Source organism: Arabidopsis thaliana (genome assembly GCF_000001735.4).
Source record: "Arabidopsis thaliana chromosome 1 sequence".
NCBI lineage: Eukaryota > Viridiplantae > Streptophyta > Magnoliopsida > Brassicales > Brassicaceae > Arabidopsis > Arabidopsis thaliana.
The window spans coordinates 2621575-2646053 of record NC_003070.9 but is presented as its reverse complement, the minus strand read 5'-3'; the positions used below and the strand labels follow the sequence as shown (position 1 = coordinate 2646053).

At 36.4% G+C, this 24479-nt stretch overlaps 8 protein-coding genes and 1 long non-coding RNA gene across 17 annotated transcripts; 4 read left to right on the top strand and 5 right to left on the bottom strand.

Moving 5' to 3' along the window:
- The first annotated feature begins 5 nt into the window (after positions 1-5).
- AT1G08400 (RINT-1 / TIP-1 family) lies at positions 6-3035 on the top strand. The gene is made up of 4 exons (NM_100713.3): positions 6-343; positions 426-515; positions 588-676; positions 766-3035. The coding sequence occupies exons 1-4, from the start codon at positions 49-51 to the stop codon at positions 2704-2706; spliced, it is 2415 nt and encodes an 804-aa protein (NP_172316.2). The 5' UTR covers positions 6-48; the 3' UTR covers positions 2707-3035.
- Positions 2769-3982, bottom strand: AT1G08390 (recQ-mediated instability-like protein). 2 transcript variants are annotated; one of them, NM_100712.5, is made up of 3 exons: positions 3715-3982; positions 3455-3634; positions 2769-3064 (listed from the first exon to the last, which is right to left on the bottom strand). In NM_100712.5, exons 1-3 carry the CDS (start codon positions 3832-3834, stop codon positions 2951-2953), a joined length of 414 nt encoding a protein of 137 aa, NP_172315.1. In that variant the 5' UTR covers positions 3835-3982; the 3' UTR covers positions 2769-2950. The 2 variants fall into 2 exon arrangements, with proteins under 2 accessions (NP_172315.1, NP_001320532.1); NM_001331773.1 differs by having other exon boundaries at positions 3513-3634; positions 3715-3842.
- A 137-nt stretch (positions 3983-4119) lies between these two features.
- On the top strand, positions 4120-5251 carry PSAO (photosystem I subunit O). The gene is made up of 3 exons (NM_100711.4): positions 4120-4393; positions 4490-4562; positions 4780-5251. The coding sequence occupies exons 1-3, from the start codon at positions 4315-4317 to the stop codon at positions 5048-5050; spliced, it is 423 nt and encodes a 140-aa protein (NP_563815.1). The 5' UTR covers positions 4120-4314; the 3' UTR covers positions 5051-5251.
- Positions 5252-5390: 139 nt separating this feature from the next.
- DCP1 (decapping 1) lies at positions 5391-8017 on the bottom strand. The gene is made up of 8 exons (NM_100710.4): positions 7541-8017; positions 7420-7460; positions 7283-7332; positions 7003-7147; positions 6745-6801; positions 6479-6593; positions 5809-6288; positions 5391-5743 (listed from the first exon to the last, which is right to left on the bottom strand). Exons 1-8 carry the CDS (start codon positions 7697-7699, stop codon positions 5687-5689), a joined length of 1104 nt encoding a protein of 367 aa, NP_563814.1. The 5' UTR covers positions 7700-8017; the 3' UTR covers positions 5391-5686.
- A 32-nt stretch (positions 8018-8049) lies between these two features.
- Positions 8050-10115, bottom strand: AT1G08360 (Ribosomal protein L1p/L10e family). Its single transcript, NM_100709.5, has 5 exons — positions 10001-10115; positions 9819-9857; positions 9187-9406; positions 8802-8967; positions 8050-8619 (listed from the first exon to the last, which is right to left on the bottom strand). The coding sequence occupies exons 2-5, from the start codon at positions 9821-9823 to the stop codon at positions 8360-8362; spliced, it is 651 nt and encodes a 216-aa protein (NP_563813.2). The 5' UTR covers positions 9824-9857; positions 10001-10115; the 3' UTR covers positions 8050-8359.
- A 72-nt stretch (positions 10116-10187) lies between these two features.
- Positions 10188-13244, top strand: AT1G08350 (Endomembrane protein 70 protein family; the record flags this gene model as incomplete). Of its 4 annotated transcripts, NM_001084020.1 has the most annotated exons (8): positions 10202-10267; positions 10432-10594; positions 10805-10845; positions 10943-11531; positions 11635-11766; positions 11903-12059; positions 12155-12642; positions 12868-13244. In NM_001084020.1, exons 2-8 carry the CDS (start codon positions 10449-10451, stop codon positions 13082-13084), a joined length of 1770 nt encoding a protein of 589 aa, NP_001077489.1. In that variant the 5' UTR covers positions 10202-10267; positions 10432-10448. The 4 variants fall into 4 exon arrangements, with proteins under 4 accessions (NP_001323140.1, NP_001077489.1, NP_563812.1 ...); NM_100708.2 differs by having other exon boundaries at positions 10212-10267; positions 10432-10845; NM_001331771.1 differs by having other exon boundaries at positions 10212-10594; positions 12868-13084.
- Positions 13183-15163, bottom strand: AT1G08340 (Rho GTPase activating protein with PAK-box/P21-Rho-binding domain-containing protein). The gene is made up of 4 exons (NM_100707.4): positions 14622-15163; positions 14284-14524; positions 13967-14197; positions 13183-13783 (listed from the first exon to the last, which is right to left on the bottom strand). The coding sequence occupies exons 1-4, from the start codon at positions 14744-14746 to the stop codon at positions 13385-13387; spliced, it is 996 nt and encodes a 331-aa protein (NP_172310.1). The 5' UTR covers positions 14747-15163; the 3' UTR covers positions 13183-13384.
- An 848-nt stretch (positions 15164-16011) lies between these two features.
- On the bottom strand, positions 16012-16218 carry AT1G04653. Its single transcript, NR_138752.1, has one exon. It is a non-coding gene; the product is annotated as an other RNA (long non-coding RNA).
- A 1241-nt stretch (positions 16219-17459) lies between these two features.
- Positions 17460-24194, top strand: TGA9 (bZIP transcription factor family protein). 5 transcript variants are annotated; one of them, NM_001331770.1, is made up of 14 exons: positions 17460-17771; positions 18234-18323; positions 18547-18709; positions 19186-19280; positions 19782-19864; positions 20242-20451; positions 21131-21169; positions 21330-21389; positions 21721-21798; positions 21958-22006; positions 22112-22383; positions 22605-22826; positions 23620-23762; positions 23854-24194. In NM_001331770.1, the coding sequence occupies exons 3-14, from the start codon at positions 18603-18605 to the stop codon at positions 23939-23941; spliced, it is 1446 nt and encodes a 481-aa protein (NP_001321503.1). In that variant the 5' UTR covers positions 17460-17771; positions 18234-18323; positions 18547-18602; the 3' UTR covers positions 23942-24194. The 5 variants fall into 5 exon arrangements, with proteins under 5 accessions (NP_001321503.1, NP_563810.2, NP_001318954.1 ...); NM_100705.4 differs by lacking the exon at positions 17460-17771 and having other exon boundaries at positions 18126-18323; positions 23854-24175; NM_001331769.1 differs by lacking the exon at positions 17460-17771 and having other exon boundaries at positions 18174-18323; positions 19782-20451.
- Positions 24195-24479: the final 285 nt, after the last annotated feature.

Below are 24479 nucleotides of genomic sequence, written 5' to 3'. Positions count from 1 at the left end.
GGACACGAAGGCTTTAGAAAACAAAAGGAACAACCTTTTTCCCGGCAAATGCTTCCGATGGAACATCCACTTCCACTGTCGTTCGTCTTGCCAAACCCGGCCACCCTTCCCGGTCTCGCACTAGGCTTTATTGACGGTAATTTCGTAGACCTCCAAGATCTGCTCCTCCGCGCTTCGACTCTGACGTCCAATTTAAACCACGACTGTTCTGATCTAAACGACCGTCTTCTCCATCTCCGGACGGATCTCACGAAGCACGCCGTTTCCTGGATCTCAACCTCACTTTCCGCTAAAGTTTCACTCGAAGATTTGAGATTGAACCTGGAGAGCCTCCTCTGTCTCCGTAAGTTACCAAACCCTCGTGTTTTATTTTTGGTGACGTAAAGATATTGAGTTTTCTTATTGTCTCCAATTTTTCATTGTAGCTACGGATTCTGTCGGAAAGCAAACGAATTGGGAGTTACAGCAAGTCGTAGAGGAATTGTGTCGTATACAGAATCGGCGTAAATATTTCGGTGAGTTTGACTCGATTTTTGATTCTTGAACATTATCATCAAGAGCTAGCTAAGAAAGATTCAATTTTTCAGTGACTGCCTTAAAGTTGGAAAGTCTTGTTGGCGATCTTGAAGATTCTGTGTTTCATCCGATAAGTAAACGCAAAGGAAGTACGCTTCAAGTAAAGCTTTTTCAATCCACAAGTTAAGTACTATATGGAGTTGTGATTGGTAAATATGAAAGATTAAAACTTTTTATTTGTACGTGCAGGATCTTGCATTGAAGCAAGAGAGATTCAGTCATGCTATTAAGACCATGAATGAGATTGAAGAAATACTTGGTGATGTTACAAGGCATCACTCACGGTGGCGTCGCCTTGTAGATTCTGTTGATAGTAGAGTAGATAAAAGTCTGTCTGTTCTTCGTCCACAGATTATCGCAGATCACCGAGCTTTTCTCTCATCTCTTGGCTGGCCACCAAAACTTGCAACATCCAAAGTCGAGCATGGAGAGGTTGATAGTATCCCTAATCCTCTACTCTTGATGCAAGGAGATAAAAAAGAGTCTTATTCCCAAAGCTTTCTACTCCTCTGTGGTTTACAGCAACATAATACGCAGAAGGAAAAACGAAAGAAGCTTAATATGACCAAAGAAACTGATAATGATGGACTTTGGGCGACCGATGAACTAGTTAAACCGGTTGCATCTCGGATGGAGTATCATTTTCTAAAATGGGCTGAGCAACCTGAGTTTATTTTTGAACTTGTCTATAAAGTTACAAGAGACTTTGCTGATGGGGTTGACGATTTCTTACAGCCTTTGATTGATAGGGCTATGTTAGTAAGCTGTAGTGCTAAAGAAGCTTGGGTTTCAGCGATGGTCCAAATGCTATCTGGTTTCTTAGAGAAAAAAGTTTTTCCTGGGCTTATAGATATGTACAAGGAGAAGCACATGAAATCTGAAGGTATTTCATCGTGGTTCCATCTTGTCGATCAGATGGTTACATTTGATAAGCGAATGCAGTCTTTTGTGAATACAGATACTTGTCTATCTTATGAAGGCTCTTCGACAGCGTTTTCTCAAGGTATATCAGTAATGGGACTGTTTTGTAAGAAACCTGAGTGGCTCAAAACCTGGGGGAAGATTGAGCTAAAGGATGCTTATAGAAAAAGTAAAGAGGATATTAAGAATGAGAAAGCTTGGGTAATTGATAGTGAAAGAACTAGACTTGGTAATGAATCCAACTCACAGTCTGCAAAGTATGTTCTATCTACAAGAGAAGATTATAAAGCGCCATTAGTAGCAGACTCTTTTCTTAATAGGACTTGGAGGTTGATAGACCATGGTCTATCTCTACCGGCCATTCTACCAAGGATCCAATTTATAAGAGCTACTGCCACCAGATTTCTCTGGTGTATATTCAAAATTCTGTTATTGGAGTTCAAAAAGACTGATCTCTCTCATTATGGTTTGTCTGAAGATACACTGATACAAGCATGTGGACCGGTTAATGCTGCTCGGTATCTTGAATCAAAACTACGAGAATGGAGTGATGATTTGGTTTTTGTAGAGATGTGGGCTGCCGAAACCAGTGTCAAAGTTGATAGAAAACCTGAAGTTTCCTGCCAAGGCTGCTTTTTTGGGGAAGAACTGAAAAGCCTTGTTGAGTTGGAAACCAATTGGCTTATGGAGATTATAACAGTTTTTCTCCACCAATTTGACAATCTTTGCAGCGACCACTTCCACAACAATGCAGTTTCATGGGACGAAGACGTCATTACCAGCTCCAGCAATTTAACAGTGTCTCAGGGTGTCGCAGAAGCATTGGACAATTTAAGAAGGCATCTGTGTGTTCTTCATCTAAACATGAACCCGAAAGACTTCTTGGACTTGTGGAGAAATCTCGCGGAAGGGCTTGACCATTATGTTTCTCGTAAATTTTTCTCAGGAGAACCTGTTTTACGGAGACAAAAGTTTGATAGGTTTGAAGTTGACGCAGAGGCACTTCTTACTGTGCTTAAACCTTATTGTGTTCGTCCTGGTGCATTTTTCCCTCGTGTGCGAGAGATTCTTAGGCTGTTGAGGATGCATGAGGAAGAAAAGGCACGATTGAGAGGAGCTCTAAGTCGAAGTGGAAATACTTGTCTAAAGTTGTTTGGTATTTCTAACTTGTCTCCTCAACTTGTGGAACAATTTTGTAGGTCTTACTAGTAATGAATGCCTTTTTGTAAAATTGTATCAGTATTTGAGTCCATGATCAAGAAGATGAGAAGTGCAGCAGAAATTGGATAAATTGAAAACTAGCAATGGTGTGTTAAAAATGATACAACCTTGCTTTTGATTCCGTAGAAGTACATACCCATGACTCTAAAGATCATCTTCAATAAACAAAAAAAGGATTAATCTGGTCTGGTGAAACTAAAAGAAGAATAGATAAGTTAAGTGAAGTGAAGAATCAAGAGAACTCTTGGATCAAGGGCTCATAGAAGAGTCTGTATGCGTCCATGACTTCTAAATACCACATGGCTTCACGATCTGGGCTCACCGACAGGTCAACCATCTTATGAACCTGGTTTCAGTTTAAAACAACAATGACAAGTTTCAGTAATCAAAGCATTGCATGTAAATGCAGATGATACTTTGACTCGAACATCACAAGAGAAGATGAATCTTAATCACTAGTGATTACAAGCATCTTCATGCCACACCTAGATATATCATCACAAGATTTTTACTAACACATTCAAACTCAAAACCTCTTATGGAACTTAAGCTCCTTAGTCACCTAAGCTTGTGTCAGCCTGATCTAGTGATCATAACATCTAACATTCTCACTTAACTCTTTAATGTGCCAATTGGCATAATAAACCAATTTGACTAGTCTGCAACTCTAGCGAAACTAAAATCACATTGGAGTGATCCAATGTGCATATCAAAGACCTAAAGTTTTCAAATTAACCTTAAGTAGAGGTATCTGCCCAGTACGGACTTGGTAGACACCAACAACCATCACGTACATTCCTGATTTCCATTGACGGAGGGCAAAATCGTTGGTGAGACCGAGCTCCAAAAGACCGGTTCCGTCATCAAGTACCAGACAATTATCGCCGCCTCCACCGGAGAAGGGGACCAAAACGCCCTGCAACGCAAGACTTGAAGTCATCGAAACAGGAATTAACAATTTAGCTATAGACAATGAGAGGATGATAGATTGGGAACCTGTAACCAAGCACGTTGAAAAAGTACACCGCCTAGGGAGGCGGCGTTCTGAGAAGGCGTCGGTTTAGCGTCCCGGAGCTGAGAACAAAGCATCTTCACCGCCGCTAAGCTGTAGTCCATTTTACCCGCCGATCCGACTCGGCTGATCAATTTCACAAATGCCTTTACCTCATCGATTACCGGATTAAACCGAACCGAACAAATGGTATCGGTACAGTAATTTGATTTTGATTTTTGGCAGATATTGGGAGAGGGAATATTGTGTTTGAAAAAAAAAAAATGGAATTCATGGTGTTTTGGCTTTTTGACTAATTAAAATCATTAACATGCAAACTAAAAGATGTAAAAATCTTTATAAAATACAAACAAAAAAAATAAACAAATTTTGAGACAAAAAATAAATCTGGAATCAATCTTATCCAAGAAATAGACCCACAATATCAAAGAAAATAATGAGGTGTCACAAAGCTATTGATTGATAACACATCCTCGAAATCTCTCTCTTTGTCCACAGAATAAAAATCTATTTCTTGTGTTTGTGTTGTATTTACTTAAAAAAATAAAGGAGATCAGTTTGGGAGAAAGCAGCAAAGAAGAAAAATGGCAGCAACATTTGCAACACCATCGACGGTGATAGGCCTCGGAGGATCATCCATCACCACCAAACCCTTCTCTTCATGTACTCTTTTTCTCTCTTTCTCTTTTCGAATAATTTCAATCAAACATATATATGCATATGATAATCTTGATTTGTGATTTCTCGTATGTTTTTTAGCCTTTTTAAAACCAACATTAAGCGCCAAGAACCCTTTGAGACTCGCCGGTGCATCGGGAGGAAGAGTCACTTGGTAGGTTACTCTTTATTTTCTTCTCATAGTAATAACAAAGATATCACATTTTATGAAAATGCTTAAAACTCCAGAAGTATCACTAGTTATGTTACTTAAGATATAGGAATGAGTCCTAACTGATCTTAGGAACTTAATAAAGCTTGTTTTAATTTTGAGGTGCTTTTTAGGGTATTTTCTAATAAATTTATTTGTTTGTGTCAAAAATGAATTAAAGCTTTGAGAGGAACTGGTTGAGGAGAGATTTGAACGTGGTAGGATTTGGGCTGATCGGATGGCTAGCTCCGTCGAGCATTCCAGCGATAAATGGGAAGAGCCTGACGGGTCTCTTCTTCGATAGCATCGGAACTGAGCTCGCTCACTTCCCGACTCCTCCAGCTCTCACTTCACAGTTCTGGTTGTGGTTGGTTACGTGGCACTTAGGCCTCTTCCTCTGCCTCACTTTCGGACAAATCGGATTCAAGGGCAGGACTGAAGATTACTTCTAAGGATAACTATTCTTGTTTTCGTTTGTACTATATGCTCTCTCTTGGTTATGTGTAATATTATCAATCAAAACAAAGCTTTCTTTGCTATTTGATGTTTCATTCTATATCTCGACAAGTCTTTCTTATATGATCTTGATTTTAAGAATGTCTGTCAGTCTAACTAAAGTATTAAATGTTAAAAGCGTTTCTCGAGGGAAAGCTCACAAAAGATTGGGATAATACTTCAAAACGAAACATCACAATACGTCTTTGACTTGAACCATACAAACAGTTTTTGTCTTGCAATCTCGAATCTTTTAAAAAATAGAAAAATTATCTCTCTTTCTTCTTACTCTTTCATGTTTTTTGTATTAATCTTGATGTGTATATGTTCCAATAAACTCTAAACATGCATGAAGATTTGTGAATCTAAAGTCTTTAACATGTCTTTCGACTACGAAACAAAAATTGATGAGGAAAGGTAAAAACTTGAAAGTAGATAAAATGAAAAAGTAATTCCAAGAGTTAAACAAAGGGGGCAGTGCAGTATCTTATAAGGTTCCAACAACACTTTCAGAGGGAACAAAACTACATTTTAACTACACATTCTAGATCAAACAGCCACTATCCCACACGTAGATGCTGACCAGCGCAGCTTCATTGTTGAAGTGCATTTTGTAAAGTTCGGGTAATCTTGTCAATGAATTCATCCTCCTGTCAAAAGCAACTCGTTAGGTTTGCACAGCAGCTCAAATAAAGTGATGTGGTAAAGGACGAACCTGCAACAGGGATAAAAGGGCTTCCTTCACTTTGTCTCTGCTGATAACCGGACCAGTGGGTGCAGGAGCGAGTGATGGTGGTGGAGTTGGGGGTGGGAAAGGCTGGAGCACCGGAGTACCATATGACCGCTGCTGGTGACTCGCATTATTAGGATTGAGAGGAGGAGCAGTGGGCATAGATACACCAGGAATGAGGTGTGGCTGTGCCATCATTCGTGGGGGGCCAAAGAAAGACGGCGTCACCAAATCTGTGTGAATGTTGGAGTTGCTGCTGATAACTTCAGGGTTGTTGTCAAAGAGAGTCATCAGAGGAGAGGAGGATTGTAGAGGCGGTGGTGATTGTATCTGTGGAGGTGCTGCTGCCGCTACAGGAGGAGCAATGGTGGGTTGGTGAGGCTGGTGAGGTTGGTGAGGAATCGCTGATGATTGGTAAGGTCCACTTGCTGACCCACTCGCAGTGTTCCCAAGATTCATCGTTGACTGTCAACAATTTAGATAAATTCAGTGTTACAATTTGAGGAGTCTAAGTTGGACCATATACTACGCTGAAGATAATTCAAGAACCTAGAAGGCTAGAACTAATAGAAAGCCCTCCTGCCATTAGTCGTATAAGATGCTGTCATGGTGAAGATGATAGTGTGAGTGTGTAACAGAAGCTTTAGAAACTTACGCTAAAGAAGTTGACAAAAGCAGGATCATCAGGGGCATCCCTAGCAGTTGATGATGGTTCAAGAGGACCATCCATAACTGCCATTGTAGGCTTAGCTTCCAATTCCTCAAACTCACTGCAGTACATAGAAAATCTAACTTAATTTAACAAGTAAGAGATATAACAGCGGGAAAAATGATTTAGATTATCAAGTTTCCACCTCAAAGAAAACACATCCAAGAAACAACTAATGGTGTACTAACTAAATCTAATCATGAAAATATTACCTCTTTGAAGATGAGGCCTTTGGCTTCTGGTTAACCTTGGAATATGCACTGAGTATTCTGTCATGCCAAGGAACCATTAGGCAGAGATACAACGAGTAAGAGTAATTTCAAGTTCATACAAATATACAAGAACATTATATTTGCCAACAAGTAACTGTCTGATAATAGGCAAATAAAAGACGATATTGATATTATTCATGATCCAACAATTGAAACCAACAGTTTCTACCTGATATGCAGTGACTTATATATACATACCTGTTGAAAAGAGTTGCTACCTCCTCGCATTCACGTTTATTGTAGAACCAAATGCCATTTACTTCTTGAGATGCATTACGGTAAAGTAAATATGGACCTTGTACTTCATACTCAAAATCTCCCAGGAGATTCTCCACCAGATTATCTATCCAGACAAATACAGCAACACACTGATGATTACTAATACTGAATCCTTAAATAAGAACTTGCAATATATTACTAAATCTAAACCTTTTCTAGACACATGACACACACCAACTTTATTTGAATAAATCCTGACCTGTATTACGACGATTCATCACAATAAACTGAAATCGAGGTTGTGTACTTCTGAAAGAAACAAAAAAAAGGATCCAATCAGATTTGAGAAGACGATTAAAGATAAGATACACATAGTTAAAGATCGAAAGTAGTAACCTTTTGACAACAAACAAAGATCCTTCAACGTCCTTACGACTCTGAATGACAAAAGACAGATCAATCATTAGGTAGGGAAGCAAACATCAAATTATGTAATCGAAGATTGATTGAGACTAACCCATTGGCTGAGCTCAATGTTGAATTCATAGAAAGTGACATGAGCGGCTGTGATGAGGATTTCCTCGATGTATGGATCGATCCGCTGGAGAACTGTGAGATTGAGGAGCCTCGTACTGTTTTGGTCCAGATTTGGGATTATCTTCCCGTTTTGAGACATCTTTTATAAATCAAAGATCAGAATTTTGGGAAATCTGGATTCGATTTTACCCTAATCGGAAGAACCCTAGAATTCTGATTTAAGGTAGCTGAGAGATTTGGGGACGGAGACGAAAACGCTAACTTTTGGAACGCACTTCGCTATTTTGTTGTCTGCTTTGGCAAAAAAAAATGGTAATTTAGTTATAAAACTTAAGAGAATAAATATACTGACCATAAAAGCATTAGAGTTTGCTTCAAAAATACATCATTAGAGCTTGCTTAAGAGATTATAAACAACATTAAAGAAGAATATTTATTCAATTGGAGTATAATCAGTGGGTTGATCCTTTTAATTCAAAGATCAATTACTGCATAGTCAATAGAATTTGGTTATGGAACAGTCCACGAGGACAATTTTCAAATTGAAAACGAAAATTTCTGTTTTTATTCACATCTGTGGATTGATTCGTCTTTGAAATAAGCACATCTAATTCAAAGATAATATAAGCTACAAAATCCATTAACCAAAATCACTGCAGTTATTTCAAATTATCCAAACCAAAAGCTAAAGAGGAGAGTAGCAGCACAACTCTTACACTGTTTAACAGATATGTCTGAAACAAAAACGAAAGGGTAAGAAGAAGTGTCTTATAGCCACCAATTTTAAGTAGGTGAAAGCTCAGAAGATTCTTTGTGGTGGTCCCATTGTGCTCTTGAGGTACAAACACCTGACATTTTGCCAGTTCTTCTTCAATAGCGAGACGAGGAAGTTGACGCTCATCTGCACATTCTGAAAGATCTGCTTCTCTTCCATTGAAAGGTTACCAACTGCAACTCCCATGCACAGAACCTTCTTCAGCTGGAACTTCACTGTTGCCTTTGTTTCATTCACCTTTGACTCCAAGGATTCCTGGTGGCTCACAAGAGTTGGGAATTTTCCTGTGTAAAGTAAAGCAAAGGAATGTTACTTAAGAATCATCAAAGAAGCATAATCTCACAGGATAAAGGATTGGCATTGTATCAAAAAGACATTGACAAAAGAAATAGACTACTAAAACCTATCCAAAATCAAAACGGATGTAAAGAAGAACAATGGAATATTAGCTGTAGCCAGAACTTGCCTGCCTTGTTAAGACCAGGACCAAGAAGACGAGGAATCTGCTTAATGACAGACTCAGAGGCCAAGAAAGCATGGTATTTCTTTGCAAGCTTCTTGACGAGTTTCTTGTTCTTGTTAAGCTTTTTTAGAGACTCAACATCCATGTTTTCCAACCCCATCTTCTCAGCCTACGAAAAGATACAAGATGAAATAAGCAAATATTTAATTATGCAAGAAATGAAGCCTAAATAAACAATGACCAAATTCCGAAAACATCATGCATCTACATTCAGAAGACATATACAACATCAAATGAAACTAATAGAGCCACCAAATGAAATGAGCACAAAACCATTATACAAGAAACAGAGCACAAAATGATCAATTTCCATGAAAAGATATATCACCTCTTCAACATGCTGGGCATCTCCGAGCATGCAGATCTTCATTTTAGGACGGGGGATATGTGGTAACTTGACAGATCCACTGAAACGCTTGTCCTTTTGAGGGTCATAGTTCTTCAGACCGATCTGGAGCTCAATAGTCTCGACAAAGTTACGTTTCTTTGCCTCGGATTTCCCTGTGATAGTAGTGATGGCTTCACGAACGGCCTCACTCTGAAGCTTACTGTATTAACCCACAAAGAACAGAGTTAAGCAAATTAACTAAACAAACAAAAATACACAACATTGACAACCTCAACATGAACAACCCACATTATAGACACTACCATACAAAATAATCTTATCTTAATACACCTAAATTTTTATGAGGCAAGATTTAGATTTGTCATCCAAATTTAGAGGCCTTAGTAAAGAGCATTTATGCAAAACTGCAGAACAACTTCGTGTCAATCCTAGACTATTAACATCATAAAGCTATCAATAACGCACATCCAAAAAACAATCACGATTCAGAGACGTATTGTTCTCTAATTAAACTTATTGCATATGACAGAAGAACAATACGTCTCTGAATCACGATTCAGAGACGTATTGTTCTCTAATTAAACAGTGAATGTAAGAGATGCGTCAAGTACCTCATTTTGAGCTTGTCTCAATTTAGCTAAGATCTGATCCTGGAAACGAAACAAAGACAACAAAAAAAAGAATCAAAATCTATAGCAGAAGCTCGAGAAACAAGAATAATCTAATGTACAGTATACATATAAACGAAGAAGAAGAATCAAGCTAGAAGTGAAGCAGTCGTTGAGGCACAAACCTGAGTGACGAGACAGACAGAAGAAACCCTAAATTTCTCGAAAGGCGAAGCCTTTATAGTAAGGATAATGATCAAATAAACTAAACCTAAATGAAATTGGGCCTTTAGAGATAAGGAAAAGCCCAAACTGAAATCAAATGGGCAGCTGAAAACGTGAGACCAACAAAACCAAAAATTACTTGAGCGATCTAACATCCGACTACCGTCTTGGAGACTTTTCTGATGATGGTCTAGTCAAAACCACTCAGTTCGGCTTAAGCCATTCAGGTTTGACTTTGTGCCTCTACGACGTCGTCTTGTGACTTTGTGTTCTCTCTAGCTATGGAATTTTTTTCTTCTTGAGCTGTTGTTAGATTAAGATTTTAGAAGATGACTGCTTCTGGAGCTCTTCTTGTTGCACATATTGATTCGTTTCTTTTGGAACCCAGCAGAAGAAGAGTGCCAATTCATGGCGCAATTTCTGCTTACTGTACTACAAGTCCTACTTGCATTGACCTTCTGGATCGGAATCGGATCAGGCTCGTCGAACCATTATAATGCCGGCGATCATGTCCCTTTGTTCGTCAACAAAGTGGGTCCTCTCCACAATCCGAGGTTGTTCTCAAATTCAAATCTTTTGGTAATTCTTATGCATTTTGCTTTTTATTGGCTTATGATGACGGGTGAGTAATCTAAGAGGAGGAGATCAAGTTAGAGAATGTGTAAGATATGTTTTTGTTCTAGCTTTAGTTTGACCATGGAACTCAAAGATGGCACATTTTCTTAAACCCCATTTTAAAGTTTGGTGTTTTGTTTTGTTTGCAGTGAGACCTATCAATACTATGATTTGCCGTTCTGCCGTCGAGGTTAGGTTTCTCAATGATGTCCTTTTAGTTTTACATTAGGATTTGTATCTGTCCCTAGTTTCGGTCTTTTGATTTAGGATTGTTTTATATTTTGTAGGGCCTGTGATTGAGAAACAGGAAACTCTTGGGGAAGTTCTTAATGGTGATCGTTTAATGAGCTCTTTATATAAGCTGAAATTTAGGGAGGACAAAACTCATTTTGTATTGTGCCGGAAGAGATTAACATCGAGTGATATTGCCAGGTTCAGAGATATTATTGCTCAAGATTACTACTTTCAAATGTACTACGATGATCTCCCTTTGTGGGGATTTGTTGGAAAAGTAGAGGGAGATTATTTTGGTCAAGGGGAGAAGCATACTAAGTATTATATATTCAGTCACTTAAAGTTCAATGTTCTGTACAATGCAGACAAAGTTATTGAGATCAACAGTTTTAGTGATCCGAGTTATATGGTTGATATATCCGAGAACACTGAGATTGATGTTCAATTTACATACTCGGTTTCTTGGAATCTGACTTCAGAACGCTCTGAGACAAGAATGAATAAGTACTCCCGGGCGTCGTTTCATCCTATCAGCCAGAAGATTCACTTCTTCTCATTTCTCAACTCGATAACTGTTGTTGTTTTGTTAATTGGACTTATATCTTTTCTCTTCATGCGCCATCTCAAGAATGAACTAAGAAGGTGACAATTTTTTCTTAGGAGACTATTCTTGTTTTGCGTAGTTTAACGGATGTGGTGATAAAATTTACATTTTTGAGTTTAACTTCTCCTTTATGCATTTCAGTTACTCTATCGGAGATGAAGAAGAGAGAAAGGAAGCAGGTTGGAAACTCGTACATAGTGATGTATTTCGATGTCCTCGGAACATCAGCTGGCTTTGTGCAATCTTAGGAACTGGTACTCAGTTGCTAATCTTGTAAGCTTCTATTATCTATAATTCCATTATTACTGTTGTAAGCTTCTATTATCTATAAACATTTGGCTTCTACTTACCAAAAAAAAAACATTTGGCTTCTTATTATTGTTGTTTCTAACTTGTTTTTCGTCTTCAGGATTATTGCTCTATTTGCATTGGCCTTCACCGGTTTTCTCTACCCATACAATCGTGGAATGCTGTTGACTTCTCTCGTCATCATGTACACTCTAACATCAATAGTGGCTGGTTACACATCTACTTCTTTCCATAGCCAATTCGAGGGAAATAAACAGGTGATTGACTTTTCTAGTGCTTTCTACTTTTTCTGACCTCGAAAGATTCATTGTTCGTATAACCTTATTTGTTAAATCATTATTGCCTTTTTCAGAAAAGGAGTGTTCGTCTTGCTGGGATCCTCTATCCGGTTCCTTTCTTCATAATACTTTCGGTTCTCAACACTGTGGCAATTACTTATGGGGCAACAGCTGCACTCCCCTTTGGCACAATAGTCATCATCATACTCATTTTCACTCTTTTGAATATCCCATTTCTCATGTTGGGAGGAGTGTTAGGTAACCGATTTGGATTATTAGAGTTTCAACCCCCATCCGCTGTTAAAAGAAACCCCCGAGAAATTCCACCACAGAATTGGTACCGTAGAAAGCTGTATCAGGTGTTTCTTGGAGGCTTTGTACCTTTCAGTGCAGTTGTTCTCGAATGGCACCAACTCTATGCAAGCTTGTGGGGATTTAAGATATATACCTCGCCTGGAATAATGCTTTTTACATTCATTGTGCTTATCTTCTTGAGTTCGAGTGTCGGTATTATCTTGACCTACATTCAGCTATCCGGTGAAGATCATGAATGGTGGTGGAGGTACGTATTCTTATACTGTACTGCGTTCTTTTCTATCCAAACATGTGGATTTGATTGACTATGTATGATGAGAATCCATCACCTGATACATATTTACCTTGAGTATATAGATTGAAACGGTCATAGTAGGAAAAATGTGAAACATGATTGTGCTTTTAGAATAATCACTTAATTTCCAAAGGGACATACTAAAATTATAGACGATACTATTAAAATTCTTTGCAGATCGATATTGTGCGGAGGATTCACAGCGGTGTTCATGTATGGGTATGGAGTATTGTTCTATCTCAGGTCAGACATGACTGGATTTCTGCAGCTGAGCTTTTACTTAGGATACACTGCTTTGTTATGTTACGCCCTCTTCTTGGTTCTTGGAACCATAAGTTTCTTGGCTTCTTTGATGTTTATTCGCCACATCTATCGTTCTGTCAAGCTTGAATAACTCCCAAGAACTAAAGGGTCCTCTTCCTTTCATCATGCGACTCATCTCTGTATTAGTATCTTTTTGATTTTAGTTGTTAACTCTTTCATGTTTCTTTTAAGGAATGGAAATGATCTTACTAGATATGAAAAGCAGAGATACATTATGTTGTTCATCCCACAGAGTTAGTCTTCATTTCATATCACCATTCAACAACAAACTACATCACTTAGAAGTTACATATGCATTATGCAATCAAATAAAGCAATCCAAAACACACAGTAAACTAAAAAGAAAAAAAGCATCAACTTCACTTGCTTCCTACGGGTTCGAGCTGCAAATGGGTGGCTGCACAACTCCATTATCTCCCTTTGAATCCGTAGCACTAGATCCCTCAAACTCACTCTTTATGCTTCCTGACTTGTGTTCATCAGCAACCACTTTTATTATCTCTGATGCTTCTTCCTCCTTAATTATGTACACACCATCTCCTTCTTCTTCTTCATCTTCATCTTCATCTTCTTCTTCTTCCTCCTCTTCTTCATCTTCTTCTTCCTCTTCATTGTCTTTTTCTTTCTCGCCATCTTCGGCTTCTTTGCTACATCTTCTGTCAACCACAGAAGAGGAAGCTTCCCTTTCTCTCACAGTCTTCTCTGTGAGGCTCTTGAGCAACTTCATCACTTGGACCGCATACATCAATGCAGTTAAAGGGTCTGCCATCTACACACAAAAACCAAAACAGAGCCAATACATTTCAAACCTCCGAAGTTGTAGAATCATGCTCTGCTATTTAACTGTCATATTAGCTCTCTATACGGTGATTTATTGCAGCCATTAATCAAACACATGCTTAATGAGAGTGTAACTTGTGCATTTTAGTGTTGGTAATAAAAAAAGACTGACCTGAGACATGTTGGGGGCAAAGACTAAAGCAAGGTTACGAGAGTTCATCTTATTAACATGCTCAAACTGAATAACATCAGCCATGAGATTGATGGCCCAATTGAGAAGAGAAGCTTCTGTTTGAGGTAAAAGTCTCACAACTTTGACAAAATCCTCATCTGACTCACACTGCATCACTTGCTCCGATGGCAGAGGATCCAGTACCCCTCTCGGCAGCTCTCTGAACCAAGCCTGAACCCACACACACATACATAATCAAACTCAGGCCTACCATTTTCAAAAACAAAGGTAAGGTGATTCACAATCACAACAAGAACCTTAATAAGACCGGCTAAACAATGGACATCAATCCCATCAGGTATGATCCCTTTATTAAGCTGCTCCCTAACAAACTCTTCCTCGCTGTTCTCTCCAGTGATTCTGAATACTCCTTCTGCCTGCAAGCCTCCTTGATCATAAAGCCGGCTCTGCAATAGCAACAGTATCACAGGAACACAGTTCCCTCTCGAGTCGTATGATAACTGCATTGACTCTGTCGATACCCCAAACACCGTTGCACTGCCAAACACAAACAAGATGATGATATGAAATCTAAATCTCTCAAAACCAATTCTCAATGAGTTTAAAGAAGAAGAAGAAGAAAGTATATATAAACCTTGCACTGGGAGCTTTTCTGGGGACATCAGGCTCGAACTCAGAGGGAAGGCCGAGGAAGCCATCGAAGCGATCGAAGGTAACGTGAGCCACGTGGCGGATATTGGTTGGACCGCCAATGTCCATGGCTGGTCGGTCGTTGTCTTCCACCTCCGCCGTCGAGAAACAACGGGCGAGCTCCAGGACGACTCGACCTACAGACGACGTAGAGCCGCCGAACCACCAAAGTTCGGACTTACCGAGCTTTCTAAGTCTCTCTATCTCTCCTCTCGCAAAACCTGAGTCTTCTTCTCGCTCTGTGTTGAGACTTTTTGGGGAATGTGATGGAAGAAGGAAGCAGAGAAGAGATTATGGGATAAAGGAATTGGTAATGGCCGGCAACGAACTTGGGTTAATAAAAAAGAAAAGGTTGGCAAGTTACACGTTACAAGAGAGGATGTTGCAGAGAGAAAGATTGAGTGGCGATGAAGAAAAGGGTTAGGAGGAAGGTGCGACGTGGGAATCACTCACTTCCTTATTTGATTTCCAAGTCTTTTATTCATTTTTATATTTAAGCATAACAAGTAGTATTAGAGTGGGTTTTACTCCCCCCTATTTGATAACATCTGTCTCTCTTACTTTTTCTGTATATATGACGTATCTACTGTATTTCTTTTTAACAAGTTTATATTACCCTTTTATGAATTCTAACAAAACAAAAAAAAGTGTGAAAAAAAAAAAACAGAAAAAAACTCTTATCCTTTGAGGCTTTCAGTTTGACCCCAACAAAATAAAATAAAATTACACCATTAACCAAGGTTAAATTACATCAATTGCAGATCTTTGTACCATTGCTACAATCTAACAGCCCAAACGAATATGGGCCTGAAGCAAACCAAATAAGGATGTGGCCCATTTTTACATCATATGACTGTTACCGAATCAGAAAGTCAATGACAATAATGGAAAATATGCAAATTTGACAATTTTCACCCAAGATAATGGTTGTTGAAGAAAATTACACAGGATGAAACATTTAGGCCACGAAGTTTTGAATATTAGGGTTTTGGGCCTCTCGGCTTGTTGGACTTTTTAGATCATGCTAGACCAAAACCGACTACACTATTTTGAGTAAGTAATTCAAAAATCCCAATTCGTTAGAAAACGAGCTTGAGTAGTTGTCCCAAAGTGATTGATCATTGATGTCTACATAATAATATGCATCCTCCATATAAGATTATGGCCGGTATTGGGCTGAGATGGTAATCTAAACATTATTTTGATGCCTTGATGGACAAATTAATATTGAGATTCTATAAAAGCTTAACCGTGAGTTATATACTTCTACCGAACCCAAAAAAAGCATCTAAAGAGCCGTGAAAAATAAATTCTCAATTCGGAGGGGGTCATTATGACACAAACTAAAGGAATAAAGCCATGACAAATGTGGATTTGCAAGAGAGCTGCATTGACTAAAACAGCTATACGAATCAAAGGAGGCATATAACAATTTCTAATAAAGGAAAGGAATCTGAAATGTGGCATTAGGATTTAGGTGATGACAGGGAGTGGATGTTGACCGATCAACAAAATTATAGGATAATACCAAACTAATCAATTTAAATAACACTCGATTGAGATGTTTACAATAATTATTGATAATTTTAATGCTATTTTCTATATTTATTTACGATTAATGCAAGAAGGCCGTTTAATTTTATCTTATTGGTCTACATAATTGTCATTATTCTAAGGCTTTTTTGGTTGAACTGGTAGAGGCAAAATAGTTAATTATTCAATACTTAAGTATGTTAGGTTAACCGACTAGAGAAAGTTGCTCTAGTTCTATTATATCCAAATTTGAAACTTAAAGCCTAAAAGCTGTTAATTTTTGAGAAGAAGAAAAAACTTTCAGAAACTGTTTCACATATTATCACTCTCGGCTTTCAAAAGGTTATAGACTGAAGATGAAACTAAAAAAAAATCTGTAATTATGTATAGTGTGTTACATATAAGTAGACGTATTATATTCATACTATTCTTATCCCTCTCTCTGTCTCAAAGGTCATTTAACAAAAAGAGTTGTAGTTTAGAAATAGAAACTCACTCGATTCTGCTATTTTAATATACATACACAAATCAACAAACATTCCTTATCCCACATTAATGCATTGTCTTTGATTATGAATTTATGATTATGTGTATTAACATTATTTCATCACTATCTCTAGTACTATTCCAATAACAAACTCATTAGATCATCCAAATAATATATATAATTTAGCTTAAACTATAGCTGGGGAGTTGTATTCGATCATTTAGTTATAGTATATATTTGTTTACTAGACTAAAGATATATATATCATTTTTTTTTTGGCAAAAATATAAAGTATATGCTGTATATATCATGCCCATTCAAAGATTCTTGATATAATTCTAGAATTTTCCTGTTAGTTTTCTTTTGGTTTTAGATTAACACACAGACTACTTAGAAAAAATAACTTCATGCATGATCCATGCTGCTAAGATGATAGAGTGAAACCCAATTCTTTTATGCAAATTTCACCACTTTACTTTCACATATACAGATACGTATTTTGATATAGGCATGTACGTGAATACGATGAATAATACTACAGAAAAGATGATAGATTATTGAAAAAATGTGTACGTGAATAAGCCCAAAAAGAGATTTGATGAAAAAGAGCCAATAAGCACAAACAGGCGGTTACAAAGAGAGAGAGAGAGATTGTGGAGTAGGAGTCAGTGATTCTAGTGGGTTCCTCCTCTTTTTCTGCTCTCTTTCTTCTATTTTTATTTTATGGACTAAATTACAAACTCTCATTTAATTTTCTTCTCGCTCAATTTTTTTCTACCTAGAGAAGTCGATAGTTTTCTTAATAATCTACCTCCATTTTCTTGTGATCGGTCCAATTAATCTTATATCCAATCATCTTATTTATCTTCTACATATTGGATAAGGCTCTTTTATTCTTTACCAAAGATAAAGCTCCATTCTTTTTCTTAACAAGGATAAAGCTCTTTTAATTAAGCACTCTTAGACTTTTGATTTTCTGTTTAACTTCTACATTTCAGGTTTGTGTATGAATAGAGATCGTCCACTCCATCTGATCAATTGCCAAGTACTAGCTTCACCCTTGACAGCTATAAAGTTAGTCAACTAAATTTTCAATTTTCTGTACAACTTTTTTGAACCCAATATTATTATTTGGAAAACAAAAAAAAATGCAACACATAAATATAGCCTGGAGACAAAGTCTAGGAAGGACAAGATCTTCGTCTGATTTACCATGAAAAATTATCAATATTTCTTTATTGTTTTCTTCAATAAAATTTTGAAATTTAGCAAGTGGAATTTGTGTTTACTATGGAAATAGATAGAGAAAGGTGGTGAAAAGGAGAGAGTGATGATGAATCACAAAGGTTTCTTCACATACAAGTATAGAGAGAATAGTAATAAAGAGAGAAAGAGTAATGATACTATACATTAGTCAATTACTAATACTTTATTATCATTTCTCTATCCAACTACAAATATATACACGCCCACATAATTTTGTATATGTATCTCGGAAAGAGAAAAGATTGGACCCTCTTTTGTTTTTCTGTTCAGCCATAAAAAAGCCTTTGACGAGAAAGCTTCCATTCTACTTTCTCTCTCTCCTCTTTGTTCTCAAACACCAAAAGCAAAACATCACAAAAGGTAAACACATAGATATCTTACTTTCATGTTCATATCATCAACTAGCTTTTTCTTTTCAAATTCCAATCATTTGATCAACTAATCAAGAATTAATTATAAGACTTTGCAATCTCTCTCCCTCTCCCTCTCCCTAGCTAGTTCTCTCTTGTGTTTCTTAACTCGAGCTTCTCTCAATAGTGATTATCATCTTTTTCATCATTTCAAGATTTAATGTGTTTTGCAGAAAAGAGACTAATCAAGAAGAGATATCATCAATTGAAGCTGTTTTCTTGAGTAGAGATGGCGAACCATAGAATGAGCGAAGCTACAAACCATAACCACAATCATCATCTTCCTTATTCACTTATTCATGGTCTCAACAACAATCATCCATCTTCTGGTTTCATGTAATTAACAAATCTTCCTTCGTCTTTTCTTCTTTACATATACATAAAGCTCAACTTTATTCATATTACATATCTTAATATTGAGCTCTAATTGAATTTTATATGGGTTTTCTTTGTTTATTCTCAATTTGTCATTTTCTTAGTAGTATTATGATATGTTATACGGTTTCATTTATGAGATATGAAATGGTCAACGGAAATCTATAGGTAAAACAGAAACTAAAAAATGTGTTATGGATCATCCGAAATAGGTTTTATATGTGCTTTAGCTTTTGTGTAAACTTTCATTATATGCGACCGTCTTTATTAATCTTCTAACTCAAAATGCGACCCTCTAATCAAGTATTTATATTTTAATTTAATTGTTGTTCCTTTTGGTCTCCAATTTTTCTTGGTTTCTGATTGTATAGTTGTAGTAACACATGATGAATATTCTCTTTGTACTAATTAAACAATACTATTAATAAATGAAACAGTAACCAAGATGGATCGTCCAGTTTCGATTTTGGAGAGCTAGAAGAAGCAATTGTTCTGCAAGGTGTCAAGTATAGGAACGAGGAAGCCAAGCCACGTAAGCCCCCCTCTCTCTCTCAAATCTTCATGACGTGAGCTTTCCTTAACAAACTCCAATAAAGTTTTTAAAATTCTGAGCAAAAAACTGAAACTGGAAAAAACAAAATAAAAAGCTGAGAGTAGTCTGAACAAGTCTTTAGATAGGTTTAGGTGATGATACGGAGGCAAAAGAGAGCCTTGGATGGCGTGACTTGTTTTTCTATTTCTCTTCTCTTTATTTAGAAAATAAGAAAAGAAGAAAATATCTTTTACCAACTCCCTAACTTCCTCTATATCAAAATATTCATAATTATACTATTAGTAAAATGTGTCATGTTATATATAGATTCCACGTGATAAATGATGTAGTTAGTTCTAAGTAGAATATATTGTAGTACTACTTAAATTACATCAAAAACACATATACATGCATGCACACATTTAATAAGTAGCTAGCATACTACATGATTACATATGAACATTACATATCTGATAAATGTAATGATGGGTAAAATTGCAGCTTTATTAGGAGGAGGAGGAGGAGCTACGACTCTGGAGATGTTCCCTTCGTGGCCAATCAGAACTCACCAAACTCTTCCTACTGTACCCTTTCTTCTTCTTTGACCCTTTCCTCTTGTTTTTTTCTCCTTTTTCGGCATTCCTATTTAAACTTAAAACTTATATTTTCATTTTACCCTCACTTTTATATACATGTTTCAGCTTTCTTGTTCCTCTTACTATCTCTTATTTTTGCTTCTTTCAACTCAAAAGCTGATAGCGATTTTAGAGTAGTTAATTACTCCATTCCTTTCTCTTGACTTTATTTTATATTACATAAACTTATAGTACCCCGTTTGTCAAATTATATACGCTAAGGTCAATTCCTCCTTAGTTACATTGATTATCCCTTTTCTGACTTTTTATTAATTATCTTATACGTTAATGATGATGAGTATGATTATGTTGAATATGTATTGCAGGAGAGTTCCAAGTCAGGAGGAGAGAGCAGCGATTCAGGATCGGCTAATTTCTCCGGCAAAGCTGAAAGTCAACAACCGGAGTCTCCTATGAGTAGCAAACATCATCTCATGCTTCAACCTCATCATAATAACATGGCAAACTCAAGTTCAACATCTGGACTTCCTTCCACTTCTCGAACTTTAGCTCCTCCTAAACCTTCGGAAGATAAGGTACTCATCATCATCATCATCATCATCATCATCATCATCACTTTTTAAAATTTAATTTTAGAAAGAGATATATGCATGGTACGTACTTGGAGTCATCATGAAACATGCATGCTTAATTTGGTGCATGTACATGGTATGTATATCATTAGCCTATCTCTCTCTCTCCTTGTCATTTGATAGATATGCATGCACATGCTTTTTCATATATGTCTATGTCCTAACAAATCTTTCCAATAAAACAAAAACATACACAGATCCCAAAAAGGAAACGGATCAGAGAAAATTCAGAATTTTGACCTCTCGAATCGTTGATAAAATAATGAAAACAGACAAATTTAAAATACAAATTATTAAATGAAATCCCCAAAAAGCGGAATAAAGCAGAAGAATCTTCCTAGGTGTTATTATTGTTTTTATAATTTACTTTTTACTACATGATTACATATCCTCATTTCTATGTTTACTTTAACAACACATATATTCCCTAAATGAGTTCATATTGCTTAGATTTAATATTACATTAAAAAAAAGTATTTAATAATGCTGTTTTTTTAATTGTGTGTAAATGGTATTTAAATATTTATCACATGAGTCGACTTCACTCACACAATTTAATTTATGTTTACTTTCTTTCCACTGAATGAATTTCTATTTTCATCTCTGTTCTCTGACATTGCAGAGGAAGGCTACAACTTCAGGCAAACAGCTTGATGCTAAGGTACTTTAACTTTCATCATCATCATTTCCTATACATTTTATTTGACTCCCCCGAGGAGACATATCCATTCCTATATATGTACTTACTTTTTAGTAACCTTTTTTACCTGAATTAATTCGTTAACTTCTTGTTTAAATGTTCTTAAATCTGGATTATGCAGACGTTGAGACGTTTGGCCCAAAATAGAGAAGCTGCTCGCAAAAGCCGTCTTAGGAAAAAGGTATGACCATATAATTGCCTGACTTTTCACCTCAAATTATTATCATTTGTTTTTGTTTTTTTGACCTATTTATATATTCTTTGCTACTTTTTCCAAATGATAATTTGTTGCATAGAATTACAATAATGCTATTGCTACTAGTAAAACATACGCAGTGGTGTCTTTTATTCTTCTTGGAAACCGCTGTTACATGAGCATTTATTTCTTTATCTACCATTTACCAGTCTTCTATAATTCATTTATGAACGTATAAGTTCCGCATTTCTTGTTATTCTATATGTAATGATACTAGTATGAAAATAACAAATGCATATACATATGGTTTGAGCAGGCGTATGTGCAACAGCTAGAATCAAGTAGGATAAAGCTTTCCCAATTGGAGCAAGAACTTCAGCGAGCTCGTTCTCAGGTTGAAATTGAATCATTTATATTCCTATAATCCTATATATTCTGCTAAATCTTTTTTTAAATTTGTCAAAACCTGTCATTTGCTAAGTTTCTCAATTGTTCATTGGTTATTAATAATGTCTGTTTGTTGAAATTAATATATTGTTTATGTCGATGGTAGGGGCTGTTCATGGGTGGTTGTGGACCACCAGGACCTAACATCACTTCCGGTACTTGAAACCTAAAACACCAATTGCAATGTATTATTGTATTAAAATAAGTACAATAATGGTTAAACTATTATTAACAAAATGTTGAAAATCGAATGTACGTAGGAGCTGCAATATTTGACATGGAATATGGGAGATGGCTAGAGGATGATAACCGGCATATGTCGGAGATTCGAACCGGTCTTCAGGCTCATTTATCTGACAATGATTTAAGGTTGATCGTTGACGGTTACATTGCTCATTTTGATGAGATATTCCGATTAAAAGCCGTGGCAGCGAAAGCCGATGTTTTTCACCTCATCATTGGGACATGGATGTCCCCAGCCGAACGTTGTTTTATTTGGATGGCTGGTTTCCGTCCATCCGACCTAATCAAGGTTCGACTTGTTCTTCCTTACTTTACCCCATGATTACAAACGTAAGTTTTAGGTTTTGCGTTTGAAAAACAAAATGATATTCACGTTAGTAAATTACATCAACAAATCTGAAACATTGCTGCAAAATGTAAACAGAAATGAGTATTCTTCGGTTTAATTATTTGCGTGTGATAAAAAAGTTGTGGAATCATGATTAACTAAAGAAAGGGATGTGATCTTAGATATTGGTGTCGCAAATGGATCTATTGACGGAGCAACAACTGATGGGAATATATAGCCTACAACACTCGTCGCAACAAGCAGAGGAGGCTCTCTCGCAAGGCCTCGAACAACTTCAGCAATCTCTCATCGATACTCTCGCCGCATCTCCAGTCATTGACGGAATGCAACAAATGGCTGTCGCTCTCGGAAAGATCTCTAATCTCGAAGGCTTTATCCGCCAGGTTCCATTTTCTCACCTATCTTTTTTTTTTTTTTACTTCATTTGCTCGAACAATAATTACAAACGAATGCAAACGAGAGAAAAAAACACCGTGTGAAATATACACAAAATTTGACCTACTATATAACTGTAGATAGTTTTTGACTAAACAAAATTTGCAACGTATTTTGGTTTATAGTTAGAGAGGAATTCGAATATATTTTTTAGAAATATATTGGGTAAATTTTAACGTTTTATATATATACTAGATGTACAAATGTTTAAAAATGCGGAAATACGTGCATATATTTTGCGTACATATATGAACAAACGTATGTGCTGGCTAAATTATCTAATTGAAAAAAAAACAAATAATCCAGAAACAGACAATACGTGAAAGCAACATTTGATGTTCTATAATAATTATATGTTGTTTTGGTCTTTGATTTAATTATTCCAAGAGCCAAATTTCTTTCACCAACTTGTTTTTACCTTTTATATATAATATAGCTGAAAAAAAGACAAAGAGAATATGTTAAAAGTATTCTCCATCTCTTTCAATGTTTTGTTTTGAACTCAACAAAAATATTTTAAAAAAATTTCTTGTTTTCAAACATTATGATCAAATTGATTGTTATTGATATGTATTGACTTTTGTAATACCCATTAGCCCACCAAGGTAGTAAGTAGGTATGCAATTATAATTATTAGTTTTTAATAATATTACCAAAAGAAATATTGAAATAATCTTAAAATGTCAAAAGATGTGATTACTAACTGTAATCTTTTTCTTTCTATTATTAATCTAAATGAAGGCTGATAACTTGAGGCAGCAGACCGTTCACCAGCTGAGGCGGATCTTGACCGTCCGACAAGCTGCACGGTGTTTCCTAGTCATCGGAGAGTACTATGGACGGCTCAGAGCTCTTAGCTCCCTTTGGTTGTCACGCCCACGAGAGTAAGACACATTTTTATGCATATATACATTTCATAGACGTATAATAATGCTAAAATATGAATTTGATATCGGGAATTATCAATGTGAATAGGACACTGATGAGTGATGAAACCTCTTGTCAAACGACGACGGATTTGCAGATTGTTCAGTCATCTCGGAACCACTTCTCCAATTTCTGAATGGAATGAAACTTTGTATAACTAAAAGGCCAAGTTTCATTGTCTGTCGTAATTTCACCTATTTCCTTTAAAGTTGTACTAGAGAAAAGATAGGATCTTCCTTCGACATTCTTCTTTTAATTATAGTTTTATGCTACTATGAAATTAACGTACCACGAAAAAAATGAATGTTGAATCTCTTCGACAGTACAAGAGGATGACTGAAATTTAATTTCACGAATGCTTTGGAGAGGATGACTGAAATTTAATTTCAATTATTTTCAATTTTAAACAGAAACGTAAATATCTCTACAAGTACAAGAACAAGAGCATGAATTTTTTTCGTACGATCAAGTTTTTCTTATGGAATAAAGATCTGACACATGTTCCTGAATCCTGGATAAAGAAGTACAATTCTGGTATAAAAAGACAAAGTTGTACCTTTTTGTTGACGAAAGAAAAAAGTTAAGACCTTTAATTCCCACTTAGATGAATTATCAATGACTCTTTCATTCTTGTTTACTCTTTAATACAATTAATACAAGTGGCTTGTTCAACA

Excerpts from the sequence above, each read along its gene's own strand:
- AT1G08400 (NM_100713.3), top strand. The coding sequence starts at position 49 with ATGCTTCCGATGGAACATCCACTTCCACTGTCGTTCGTCTTGCCAAAC. Across the intron at positions 516-587 it reads GAATCGGCGTAAATATTTCG|TGACTGCCTTAAAGTTGGAA; the intron begins GTGAGTTTGACT and ends TCAATTTTTCAG. Across the intron at positions 677-765 it reads GCAAAGGAAGTACGCTTCAA|GATCTTGCATTGAAGCAAGA; the intron begins GTAAAGCTTTTT and ends TTGTACGTGCAG.
- AT1G08390 (NM_100712.5), bottom strand. The coding sequence starts at position 3,834 with ATGGACTACAGCTTAGCGGCGGTGAAGATGCTTTGTTCTCAGCTCCGG. Across the intron at positions 3,635-3,714 it reads TTCAACGTGCTTGGTTACAG|GGCGTTTTGGTCCCCTTCTC; the intron begins GTTCCCAATCTA and ends CTTGCGTTGCAG. Across the intron at positions 3,065-3,454 it reads GGCAGATACCTCTACTTAAG|GTTCATAAGATGGTTGACCT; the intron begins GTTAATTTGAAA and ends AACTGAAACCAG.
- PSAO (NM_100711.4), top strand. The coding sequence starts at position 4,315 with ATGGCAGCAACATTTGCAACACCATCGACGGTGATAGGCCTCGGAGGA. Across the intron at positions 4,394-4,489 it reads CACCAAACCCTTCTCTTCAT|CCTTTTTAAAACCAACATTA; the intron begins GTACTCTTTTTC and ends TATGTTTTTTAG. Across the intron at positions 4,563-4,779 it reads TCGGGAGGAAGAGTCACTTG|CTTTGAGAGGAACTGGTTGA; the intron begins GTAGGTTACTCT and ends AATGAATTAAAG.
- DCP1 (NM_100710.4), bottom strand. The coding sequence starts at position 7,699 with ATGTCTCAAAACGGGAAGATAATCCCAAATCTGGACCAAAACAGTACG. Across the intron at positions 6,802-7,002 it reads GTAGCAACTCTTTTCAACAG|AATACTCAGTGCATATTCCA; the intron begins GTATGTATATAT and ends TTGGCATGACAG. Across the intron at positions 5,744-5,808 it reads CCCTTTTATCCCTGTTGCAG|GAGGATGAATTCATTGACAA; the intron begins GTTCGTCCTTTA and ends TGCTTTTGACAG.
- AT1G08360 (NM_100709.5), bottom strand. Across the intron at positions 8,968-9,186 it reads ATGCCCAGCATGTTGAAGAG|GCTGAGAAGATGGGGTTGGA; the intron begins GTGATATATCTT and ends ATCTTTTCGTAG. Across the intron at positions 8,620-8,801 it reads TCCTGGTCTTAACAAGGCAG|GAAAATTCCCAACTCTTGTG; the intron begins GCAAGTTCTGGC and ends TACTTTACACAG.
- AT1G08340 (NM_100707.4), bottom strand. The coding sequence starts at position 14,746 with ATGGACATTGGCGGTCCAACCAATATCCGCCACGTGGCTCACGTTACC. Across the intron at positions 14,525-14,621 it reads AGAAAAGCTCCCAGTGCAAG|TGCAACGGTGTTTGGGGTAT; the intron begins GTTTATATATAC and ends TGTGTTTGGCAG. Across the intron at positions 14,198-14,283 it reads GTTTAGCCGGTCTTATTAAG|GCTTGGTTCAGAGAGCTGCC; the intron begins GTTCTTGTTGTG and ends GTGTGGGTTCAG.
- TGA9 (NM_001331770.1), top strand. The coding sequence starts at position 18,603 with ATGGCGAACCATAGAATGAGCGAAGCTACAAACCATAACCACAATCAT. Across the intron at positions 21,170-21,329 it reads GCAAACAGCTTGATGCTAAG|ACGTTGAGACGTTTGGCCCA; the intron begins GTACTTTAACTT and ends TGGATTATGCAG. Across the intron at positions 23,763-23,853 it reads TGGTTGTCACGCCCACGAGA|GACACTGATGAGTGATGAAA; the intron begins GTAAGACACATT and ends CAATGTGAATAG.